General features: G+C 43.8%; 1 protein-coding gene across 3 annotated transcripts; it reads right to left on the bottom strand.

Moving 5' to 3' along the window:
• Positions 1–532: 532 nt before the first annotated feature.
• On the bottom strand, positions 533–11,446 carry LOC115127842 (Na(+)/H(+) exchange regulatory cofactor NHE-RF3-like). Of its 3 annotated transcripts, XM_029657487.2 has the most exons (10): positions 11,299–11,446; positions 10,666–10,736; positions 6,795–7,004; positions 6,253–6,475; positions 5,492–5,628; positions 3,996–4,191; positions 3,562–3,758; positions 2,716–2,919; positions 941–1,357; positions 533–771 (listed from the first exon to the last, which is right to left on the bottom strand). In XM_029657487.2, the coding sequence occupies exons 1-10, from the start codon at positions 11,369–11,371 to the stop codon at positions 715–717; spliced, it is 1,785 nt and encodes a 594-aa protein (XP_029513347.2). In that variant the 5' UTR covers positions 11,372–11,446; the 3' UTR covers positions 533–714. The 3 variants fall into 3 exon arrangements, with proteins under 3 accessions (XP_029513347.2, XP_064873614.1, XP_029513417.2); XM_065017542.1 differs by lacking the exon at positions 11,299–11,446 and having other exon boundaries at positions 10,666–10,957; XM_029657557.2 differs by lacking the exons at positions 10,666–10,736; positions 11,299–11,446 and adding an exon at positions 8,422–8,522.
• Positions 11,447–11,664: the final 218 nt, after the last annotated feature.

The raw sequence follows: 11,664 nt of genomic DNA, 5'->3' as shown, positions 1-11,664 counted from the left end.
AAGAAGAAATGTATCCCCAATGTCCATGATGCTATTTGCTAGCATCATTCAAGGTGTCCAGTATGTACATGTACCTAGGGTTGTTTGTTGGTGAATGTGTGCAAATATCTACTGTACTCTACTGTGCTTTCACACAGGTGGGAAAGCTACAGAATAAACCAATTTATGTGGTTATTAGTTACTCCGTTCCCTTTCTTTTAAGTACTGCAATGCCACTATAAATTTACCAGTTAAGCAGAGAATAAGTGAATAGTGACTTATAGACAGATCTGGGACTGGATACTTTGTCTCTGTGAGAGCGTTATTTGGCATCTGCTAAAATAAATGGCCATTTAAATGCTATCTAAAAGACAGCTTTATGATTAAGGTGCAGGCCGATGTCGCTATATGGTTTTTGTTGTAGTATAACACATTGAACTGGTATTACTAGTGTTATTTTTCTACATTGCAGGTGCTTGTAATAAGATCATATGAATTCATACGTTTGTTGGGTAACAGTGGCATCTAACTGATCAATGCAATTATACATCAATAAATACATAACTATTTATTACTATTTTAAACCAATTGTATTCATACCTTTAAACAGACTGTCATTTGAATGTATTTAGTTTGATCAGAGTTTTTATGCCAAGATATCCACATTATCCTGCATGGTACAAAGGTTGACGGGAGACAGAAAAAGTCAGGAAGTTGTTTCTAATTGGTGACTTCTTAGAGTCTCTCATCAACACTCGAGCAAGATGATGCTGCTGAAGACACAGATGTAGTCTAAGGGAGAGAAAGAGTCAAATAATTGTCTGCAATAGAATTGTGGGCAAATACAATTGATACTAACTTGCTTCTGAATACTTTGGTTCTAGTCTATACATTCAGAGTAATTAGAATCTAGTTCAGAAGGTACCAAGGCACTCAAGCACATTTATGTTATGTCACTCACTCTCTCTCGTGTCTGGGGCAGTGGGATGTATGGCTTAGCTTCCTCCTCTTCCTCCTCCACCTCCTCTCGGACTTCCTCCAGAGTGGCTGGCGTGTCTATCTGGGCTGGTGTGTGTCTTTGGGCTGGGGAGGGGGGTGGGGATGGGGATGGGGACCTGGCTGTGGGGGAGGGGGGTGGGGATGGGGACCTGGCTGTGGGTGTGGGGGTGAGGAGCTGGGGTGTGATGGCCACCCCTTTGGCTTTGAAGTGGTCGTAGGCCTGCTTCCCAGCCACTAGGAGCACCAGTGAGCTGCCGCTGTTACGGATCAACCCCACCACTTGCTGGTGACTGCTCTGCTCCACGTTTACACCGTCCACCTCCACCACAATGTCATCGTCCTCCATACCCACCCTGTCTGCAGCTCCGCCCTTCACCACCTGAGGGAGAGAACACCGCAAGGGGTGAGCTGAGTTTGGAATGGTTTGAAATGTAAACAGTTGACAGTTGCTGAATGACCGGAGTGTTTCAGAGGTACACAATATATACAAAGTATGTGGACACCCCTTCAAATGAGTGGAATCGGCTATTTCAGCCACACCCTTTGCTGACAAGTGTATAAAATCAAGCACACAGCCATGCAATCTTCATAGACAAACATTGGCAGTAGAATGGCCTTACTGAAGAGCTCTGTGACTTTCAACGTGGTACCGTCACACGGTGCCAACTTTCCAACACGTCCGTTCGTCAAATTTCTGTAAGTGCTGTTATTGTGAAGTGGAACGACTAGGAGCAACAACGGCTTAGCCGCGAAGTGGTAGGCCACACAAGCTCACAAAACGGGACAGCCGAGTGCCTCTGGAAGCAACGTCAGCACAAGAACTGTTCGTCGACAGCTTCATGAAATTGTTTTCCATGGCCGAGCAGCCACACACAAGCCTAAGATCACCATGCGCAATGCCAAGCGTCGGCTGGAGTGGTGTAAAGCTCGCCCCCATTGGACTCTGGAGCAGTTGAAACGCGTTCTCTGGAGTGATGTCTCATGCTTCACATTCTGGCAGTCTGACGGACCAATCTGAGTTTGGCGGATGCCAGGAGAACGCTACCTGTCCGAATGCATAGTGCCAACTGTAAAGTTTGGTAGAGGAGGAATAATGGTCTGGGCCTGTTTTTCATGGATCGGGCTAGGCCCCATAGTTACATTGAAGGGAAACTTTAACACTACAGCATACAATGACATTCTAGACAATTCTGTGCTTCCAACTTTGTGGCAATAGTATGTTTCAGCATGACAATTTGTCTGGAATTGTTTCGCTTTGTGCACGGGAGGTCCATACAGAAATGGTTTGTCGACATCGGTGTAGAAGAACTTGACTGGCTTGCACAGCGCCCTGACCTCAACCCCATCGAACACCTTCAGGATGAGTTGTAACGCAGACTGTGAGCCAGGACTTTTCACCCAACATCAGTGCCCGACCTCACTAATGGAAGCAAGTCCCCGCAGCAACATTCCAACATCTAGTGGAAAGCCTTCCCAGAAGAGTGGAAGCTGTTATAGCAGCAAAAGGGGGACCAACTCCATATTAATGCCCACGATTTTGTAATGAGATGTTTCGATGAGCAGCTGTCCACATACATTTGGTCATGTTGTGTATGAAATTGAGGTTATTATGTGCTTTGTTCCCTTGATCTTTCCCATATCTGATTAACAGTCTTGTTAAGTTCATGTATTTGGGATGCAGTATCTTATCCGTTCGGCTACCCATTGGGTATAGTAGGTGCTCTACATTGTACTTACCTCATTGATGTACAGGCCACAGACCCCCTGGATACTGTTGAGGTGGAAGCCGTACCCAGCGGAGGTCTTCTCCATCTTACACAGCTTGAGGAGCGCTGTGGTGGCTGGGACAAGGGCCGGGATGCACTCTGGGTAGCTGGGCGGAGGGCTCGCTGGAAGGAGGACTCCCATCTCTTCCAAGTAGAAAAGAGGAGACACGCCTCCCTGTGGAATATCGCAATTCATCTCAGACCTACATCTCAATCCCCACTATAGTCTTCTTTACTGCCCTGTCTCTCTGGCCACTTCCTGAGCCTGTAATATATGCTATGATAGTTACCAGGAAATTACTGCCCCTCAGCCTTTCATTTAAAAAACAATTCTGTAGGCTTTTTGAATGGTCTTCAAAGGGCAAAAATGTAGCATAATGGACTTAAGTGCAAAATGTTTATAATATGCATCTGGCAGAAGTAAATAACACATACTTTTACATATATATAAAATTATATAATTGTGAAGCCTGTTCGAAATAGCTTTTTGATTGAAAATGAAAAGCACTCAACAAATGTAATTTAATGTTATTATCATTATTATTAAAGATTAAGTGACATGATCTGGAAGTAAAGTGGAAAAGGAGGTTACTTTCACTGAGTATTCAAAAAGTTTGAGTGCTCATCAGGATCAGCTCCTCCCTCTCATTTAATATAATCCAAAAGGAAAAACTGATGCTAGATCAGCACTCCTGCTCTGAGACACTTAAACTGCCCCAGATTTGTATGCCTATGTTCTTTAGCCAACTCCTTTGACTGTCGTTTCATTCATTTATTTCCTAAATCCAACAGGAAAGATTTCTCCCTGACTACTCACCATCTTGTAGAGCGTGTCCGTGTCTTCATCGACCACCAGGAGGCAGCACTTGTTGCCACATTGCCTGATCCTGTCCACCACCTGCTCATGGCTGCAGCTGTCCACTTCCTCTCCCTCCACGGCAACCAGCCTGTCCATCTCCTTTAGTCCCGCCCTATCAGCTGGGCTGCCCCTGTCAATGTCCTTGATGAAATGGCCTGCAGGTGGGACGATATTTACAGTGCATGTCCTTATTGTGTAAAATGACTGATGTCTGCTGTTGGTGAATAGTCTAATATTAATAATCCTATGTGGCTATTAGTAGATGTGTTGTTATAAGGGATTCATACATTCTGAAAAGTCATTATAACCGCATCTTAATGCATTCTACTGGTTGGCTTTAAGTAAAGTGTAACCAAGTTTTCAAAATTCACACACCACACAAGCACACACACCTGTCTTGTTAGGCTCAGCCTTTAGGAAGTATCCATAGCCGTCTGATCCTTTGAACAAGTCTACAATGCGTGGCTTCAGTGGGAGGAACTTCACTGTGGCTAGCCCCGCACCAAGCTTGATGCGTTTGTTCTTGTAGAACTTGTCTGTGTCCTCGTCCACCAATAGAAACATGATTCTGCTGCCTGATGCCTTGACCTGACAGAGAGGCCACAACAGGGGCTCTTTAAGGATGGTGTAATGTCAAATAATTATCAGATAGAAATTAATTGTGAAGAATAGACTTATATAGAATAAAGACTTATGACATATCTTTCCTTAACTTGACATTTACATTTTACATTTAAGTCATTTAGCAGACGCTCTTATCCAGAGCGACTTACAAATTGGTGCATTCACCTTATGACATCCAGTGGAACAGTAGTGCATCTAAATCTTTTAAGGGGGGGTGAGAGGGATTACTTTATCCTATCCTAGGTATTCCTTAAAGAGGTGGGGTTTCAGGTGTCTCCGGAAGGTGGTGATTGACTCCGCTGTCCTGGCGGAGTCATTTGTTTCTGCTCTCAAGGCAAAGCTGCCCTCAGAACAAAGATGGAATCAGGAAAACTGATTTGCCGAATTATCATTGTCCCAACTCTTGCATTCTGAGTGAGTCCACATCACTAAGATATTGCCATGGTCCACACACACCAACACAGTCATGAAGAGGGCATGATAATGCCTCTTCCCTGTCAGGAGGCTGAAAAGATTTGGTATGGGCTACAGCTAAACCAGTGAGAGCATCTTGACTGGCTGCATCACTTCTTGTCATGGCAACTGCTTGGCATTCGACCGCCAGGTGCTACGGATGGTAGTGCGTATGGCATAGTACATCGCTGTGGCCGAGCTCCCTCCCATCCAAGACCTCTATACCAGGCGGTGACAGAAGGCCCTAAAAAGATTCCAGCCACCCAAGCCAGACTGTGCTCTCTGCTACCGCACAGCAAGCTGTACTTATACACCAAGACTGGAACCAACAGGACCCTGAACAGCTTCTATCCCCAAGCCATAAAGCTGCTAAATAGTTAGTCCAGTTAACCATTTAACTATCTGCATTGACCCTTTTGCACTAGCTCTTTTAACTCATCACATACGCTGTTGTTACTCTTTATTATATATCCTGTTGCCTAGTCACTTTATCACTACCTGTATGTACATATCTACCTCAATTACCCCTGCACATCGACTCGGTCCTTGTCCCCTATGTATATAGCCACGTTAATATTACTCATTGTGTTTTTTTTCCCATGTGTTATTATTTTTCTATTTCTCTTTTTTTCCATGTGTATTGGTAAGGGCCCATAAGAATGTAACTGTTAATCTACACCTGTTGTTTACCAAGCATGTGTCAAATAACATTTGATTTGAACATGATGTGTTGACAGGCTGTAGAATAACATGACAGATATTGAACTTAAAGTTCGCCACAGAGTAGTGTAAATATGGGGTGAATCCTAACCTTCTCTACTATCTGGTCATGAGTGGCGTTCTCCATATTCTCCCCGTTGACCTCTATCAGACGGTCGTTGGCCTTGACCCCTGCCCTCTCGGCCGCACCCCCTGGGTTTATTTCTGCCATGAACATGCCCACCTCACCTTGATCAGGAAATGGAGGAAAGAAAATGGAGTTTAAAACAGAATCATAAAATCATTATCATTGGATATGCAAAAGACGAACAGTACAACACCCCTACTCTTACGATAAGTGCCATGCGATTTTTAGTGACCAAGGAGAGTCAGGAGACCGATCCGAAAGATGGCACCCTACACAGGGCAATGTCCCCAATCACTGCTCTGGGGAATTTATTTTTTAGACCAAAGGAAATAGTACCTCCTACTGGCCCTCCAAAACAACTTCCAGCAGCATCTGGTCTCTCATCCAGGGACTGACCAGGACCAACCCTGCTTAGGTTCATAGGGAAGCTAGCAGTGGGATGGAGAGTGGTATGCTTCTAGCTATGCGAGACAATGATAATGTGTTTATTTCTTGCTTGATCAACAAGCAAAACAGAGATGACAAGACTTGCTATGTGTCCTATCAGCTGTATCACACAATCAAAAAAATAAGCAAAGAGATTACATCTGTGTGTGTGTGTGTGTGTGTGTGTGTGTGTGTGTGTGTGTGTGTGTGTGTGTGTGTGTGTGTGTGTGTGTGTGTGTGTGTGTGTGTGTGCGTGTGCGTGTGTGTGTGTGTGTGTGTGTGTACCCCACCCCTCTCACCTTTGACAGAGCGCAAAGAGAAGCCGTAACCCCCGCTGGACTTGGCCAGGTAGCAGAGTTTAGGTTTGGGTGCCTCTCCTGCCACTCTGTTCATGGTGGGCTGGGTGGGTTTGGGGTGAGGGTCAGAAAGATCCACCCCCTCAGTCTTGGCCTGCTTGTAGGATGCCACATCCAGAACATGGAAGGTGACGGATGCACCACTCTCCTTCACCAGGTCCACCACCTAACCCAGGGCACACAGCACAAAGAGATGGGACAAAGCATGGTATGTTGCTACAGCAGTACCTATGGCTCTAGAGTTATCTAGTAATTCCACATTTACCAAACCCAAAATGGTACCTACTCAAGGCACTTTACAAGATTTGATAGGTGTGAACAATACCAGAGGATAAGGTTATTACCATACTATTATCTTACTATTACCTTACTATTACTATGTTGCTCACACCTGTAGAATTTCAATACAATAACAGTGGGAGAAGCTAGGGGTTCATGTGTAATTGGACAACTACTAGCCCTGTCAGCTCCCCTCCCCTCCTCACCCGTGAGTGGTCCATTTCATCCACATAGGTTCCGTTGACCCGGAGAATGCGGTCTCCATCCTTCAAACCCGCCAGCTCGGACGGCCCGCCCATCTCAAGGTTCCTGATCAGGTGACCATCCTCGCCTTTCTCCACCCTCAGGAAGAAGCCAAAGCTATGACCTGGCTTCTTACTCAGAACTATCACCCTGGGCTTGTACCCAGCCATGTCCTACAACAGACACCACAGGGTAAGAACACAACACGCCACACCACATACTGATGCACACAGTCACCCTCTATTTTTACCCAGCCATGTCATGCAATGCAGACAAGAGTGTGAGAATGCTAATACACACAAGCTTCCCTTCTACTCCCAACAAAACATTTTTTTTCACCCTCAAATCATCCCGTGTGTAGCAGTGGTAAAGCCGATTAGATCTAATCTCAATGTCCTAAACTCCCACTTTGTCAGACTTGCCAAATTACCTCAATAACGCAATGTGCTGTAAAACGTAGCTATTCTGTAGCAGCTCACAGGTACATACTGTACGGTAACTACACCCTCAGATAAATGGAAGTCAATTGGGTGTGGAGTGGAACAATTGCACAACAGAAATCTGATTGGTCATATAGAAACAGAGATATGAACAGAGAGACAAAAAATACTAGATTTTACACAGAGATGTAACAGTGTGGGGTTGTGCTGAAGACCGTGGTCATTGATTACACAGATTGATACTTTACTGACAGACCTCTGGGGTGTATTCTGACAATCATTACGGGCGAGTCCCTAACTCACGCGCACACACACCAAGATCTACACTCTTGAAGACCTTTGTTTTGGATAGTTTAGCCAACTGCTGACATCTCCAGAAGAAGGTTAACCTGCTATGCCAACTTTTCCGTGGCCGCGAGCAGGGTGTTAATGGTTAACGGCAGCCAGGGCCAGCTGAAGGTGCGAAGGGCTCTTTTAACTAGAATGTGTGAACTTTGACCCCCAGATAAAGAATGTCAACGTAGGAATCCTTATAATGTATAATACACTGTTATCACAGGGAGAAAGAAAGATGTGACGGACGTGTCTGTGTTCAGGTGTAAGTGTAGTGTAAGTCTGGGTGTGGTTCTGTGCTGATATTTATCTGTCCTACAGTTTGCTCATCTATTTCCAACTGTTAGATTATGGTGAACACTGTAATATGTCAAGTTGTATCATTTAATCCATTAAATAGTCACTGTAGATTGCAGTGTCTGCTGGAAGGAGATGGAGTCCTCAACTCCTTTAAGCTAGCCCAAGATGACAATTGCAAGGAAACTCCATCTACATTTGGGAAGAAACCTTGAGTGGAACCATGATGCTATTTAGAGGGATGATATCCCATGAGTTTGAATCCTCACTTAAGTGTGGGGGTACATGTCACATATTAACCTTAAAGTCTCACCGCTAGAGCGTTATATGGAACCCCTCTATCCACTGCTCCTATATCTCTGATCTTTCTCTATGTCAATTACACACAATTACACCTGCCAACACCTGCCAAATATAAGATAACCAGTACATGCAATATAAAAAATAATGAGCAAATCGTAGAATTGACCATGTTAATAAATACAGCATTAATTTGAGAAACAGTAGAACATTCACTGACCTCCTCCTGTCTCTACTCCCAGTCCGAAGGAGGAGCTCACCTAATGCTCAGGTGTTATCTCTATCTGAGTCTTCTCTCTCTCCCTCTTTCCCTCTCTCTCTCTCTCTGAAGGACTTTGACAGTCCAAAGGTTGACCTAAATGCTGAGTTATTTAACAGTGTCTCATGGCAGGAGTGGAGATGCATGTCCGACAAGGTAAAAATCTGTCGATCTGCCCCTGAACAAGGCAGTTGACCCACTGTTCCTAGGCCGTCATTGAAAATAAAAATTTGTTCTTAACTGGCTTGCCTAGTAAAATAAAGGTAAAATAAAATGTCTGAACAGCCCAGTCCAGGTAACCCTTTAAAAAAACACTGTCCCCAATCACAACCCAGTCATCTGTTCAGATGGTCAAAGGTGACAGAAAATGGTGGAGAAAGCTACTTTCAATGTCAAGGATCAAGGCTTGGCAACATAATGCAGGGTTAATGGGAGCGAAGACTGGCTGACTGTGGGCATATTGCCAGGATGGAAGAATTGCCTGTTTTATTATGGAAATGGACTTTATCTGTGGTATAGTCCTCCTTATAGTACGATTTCTCTCCATGGATGATGGAAGTAAATGAAGATAAGGTGTATCAGAACAAACCAAGTCACCAATATGAGGGGAGTCACACCCATCTTATGAATGGCTGGGGCCAAAATGTAATATCTTTGAAAATATTTTGTGCGAATAGGAAACTTGAAAATATAGTTTGTACTGCATATTTATACTGAATATAAATGCAACATGTAAAGTGTTGGTCCCGTGTTTCATGAGCTGAAATAAAAGATCCCAGAAATGTTCCACAAAAAGCTTATTTCTCTCAAATGTTGTGCCCACATTTGTTTACATCCCTGTTAGTTAGCATTTCTCTTTTGCCAAGATAAGCTATCTACCTGACAGGTGTGGCATATCAAGATGATGATTAAACAGCATGATAAAAGGCCACTCTAAAATGTGCAGTTTTGTCACACAACACAATGCCACAGTAAAATCGTTGAAATGATTACATGTCGTGTTTACGTTTGTTCAATATATATCCGCAATTGAATAAAGAGAGGCACGTTCCTTTTCAGTTTCAATAGGTATATCATGATGCTTCTGTAGCCAATGGGTGTATCCGAATACCGTACTAGCTTACTACATTCTTAAACTGCATACTCACTTCGGTGCTTGATCTAGTGCAATTCACTCATCTTTTCTGACTCGTGTTTGACAACAGCTGATAATCAGATTATATTGACACACTACCAAAATGAATGAATGGCGGGGCTACAATAAGCTCGCACAGTCTCATGTCAGAATTAGATATTCATTCAAATGTCAAATTTCAAAGTTGTCCCAAATGTCAAATTCTGAATTGTTTAAGGTTAAGTTTAGGCAATAATGTTTAAGGTTAGGGTTAAGTTTAGGCAATAATGTTTAAGGTTAGGGTTAAGTTTAGGCATTAACTCTGAAATCTTAAGATTAGGCATTAACTCCAAATGGTTAAGGTAGTGGTTAGGGTTTTGGATAGGCTTTGAAACAAAAATCTCAAAAACAACTTTCAAACGATGGATTCAAACATGCAACCATTGGCACCAGATGTTGTTCCAAAGGTCAAATTTCAAAGTGATTTCAAAGAATATGGACTTGTATCATGGGTGACTTTGCTGGGGAGTCAACGTAATCATGCATTCGATGACTCATTCGGAGTACTGTTTCCGAAATGTCACATACTTAAAATGTACGATAGTATGGGTATTCGTACAGCGCCAGTGTTCGATGTAATGGTTGATTGATCTATGAAGAATGTTTTATTGTCAGGGGAGCCAGTTTGGTACTACTACTAGGGTGTCACATAGCCTAGCCATTAAGAGCATTGGGCCAGTAACCGAAAGGTCCCTTGGTATGAATCCCCGAGGCGACTAGGTGAGAAATCTGCTCTGGATACAAGTGTCTGCTAAAATCGAAATGGTGTGATCTGGTTGGATGAAACTCTTCCAGTTTCTGTGAACAGCTTAGAACCGTGTAAAAGTAATGAATCCACTCATATCTGTCTGTCTTTTACTCACTGATGGTCACTATAAAGCCAGACACACAGCTTGTCCAATGATATCTAGACGCATCTCAACTTAGTTATCAGTATGACAAAGTACAATCTTTGACAACTGAGTTTAGGGTGAAAGATTGAAATGTGAATTTGCTGGGACTGTTACAATCTGATCTGGACCAATACATACCTTGATGCTGGTAATCTGGGTCCATGTAACAGAGGTTTGAGAGGGTTCCCCCAGCTGATCTCTGCCTCCTGCTGTCAGGACAGAAGAGAAAATAAATAAATATCCACTCAAGGGGAAACCCATTTTGTACGACAACTGCAAGCCAGATTTATAAACTAGTTGTAGTTGTATGGGATTGAAGACAATGAGACAGTGAGATGAGAGAGGGAGAGAATCAAGAAGTGTGTGCATGTGTGTTTGTGTGTGTCATACACAGATAGGTGTGTTATTGTGTGTGTGTGTGTTGTCGATTAGGTCAGAGACAGAGAGTCTGATGGGCAAGGGCTGCCCGAGGTCAGCATTCACTCAACCATTAGTCAAATCTGAAGTGATTTGGTGTCTGCACACACACACACACACACACACACACACACACACACACACACACACACACACACACACACACACACACACACACACACACACACACACACACACACACACACACACACACACACACACACAATGCTGGGTGAGAGATGAGGCCCCATACGCAGGTGTGTGTCCCTGGGGTAAACAGTAGAGGCAAGATGGAGCGTTGTTCAGCCAGGGAGAGAGATAGAGAGATGACCCTCGATCCAGGCAGGTACTCACCAGGGGCCTGGAGCTGTGTTTGAACAGATTGATGTGAGGGGCATCGGATAGGACAGGAGCCATGCAGGGCCATGAGACTTAGTGTGTGAGAGAGAGACAGAGATCCTCTTCAGCTTGAGAAAACACTACTGTCTGACTCATTTCTCAACGCAGCCACTGCCAGCTAGCCTACCTCAGCAGTACTGTATCATTTTAATCATTTTAGTCAATTAGATTCTTGCTACGTAAGCTTAACTTTCTGAACATTCGAGACGTGTAGTCCACTTGTCATTCCAATCTCCTTTGCATTAGCGTAGCCTCTTCTCTAGCCTGTCAACTATGTGTCTGTCTATCCCTGTTCTCTCCTCTCTGCACAGACCATACAAA

The sequence above is a fragment of the Oncorhynchus nerka genome, linkage group LG1 (genome assembly GCF_034236695.1).
Source record: "Oncorhynchus nerka isolate Pitt River linkage group LG1, Oner_Uvic_2.0, whole genome shotgun sequence".
NCBI classification, from domain to species: Eukaryota; Metazoa; Chordata; class Actinopteri; order Salmoniformes; family Salmonidae; genus Oncorhynchus; species Oncorhynchus nerka.
Note: the sequence above shows the minus strand (reverse complement) of the source record. Positions and strands in the feature narration are given on the sequence as shown.

Excerpts from the sequence above, each read along its gene's own strand:
- LOC115127842 (XM_065017542.1), bottom strand. The coding sequence starts at position 10,896 with ATGCACACACTTCTTGATTCTCTCCCTCTCTCATCTCACTGTCTCATT. Across the intron at positions 5,629-6,252 it reads CTCTTTGCGCTCTGTCAAAG|GTGAGGTGGGCATGTTCATG; the intron begins GTGAGAGGGGTG and ends TTCCTGATCAAG. Across the intron at positions 1,358-2,715 it reads GTGGCCTGTACATCAATGAG|GTGGTGAAGGGCGGAGCTGC; the intron begins GTAAGTACAATG and ends TCTCTCCCTCAG.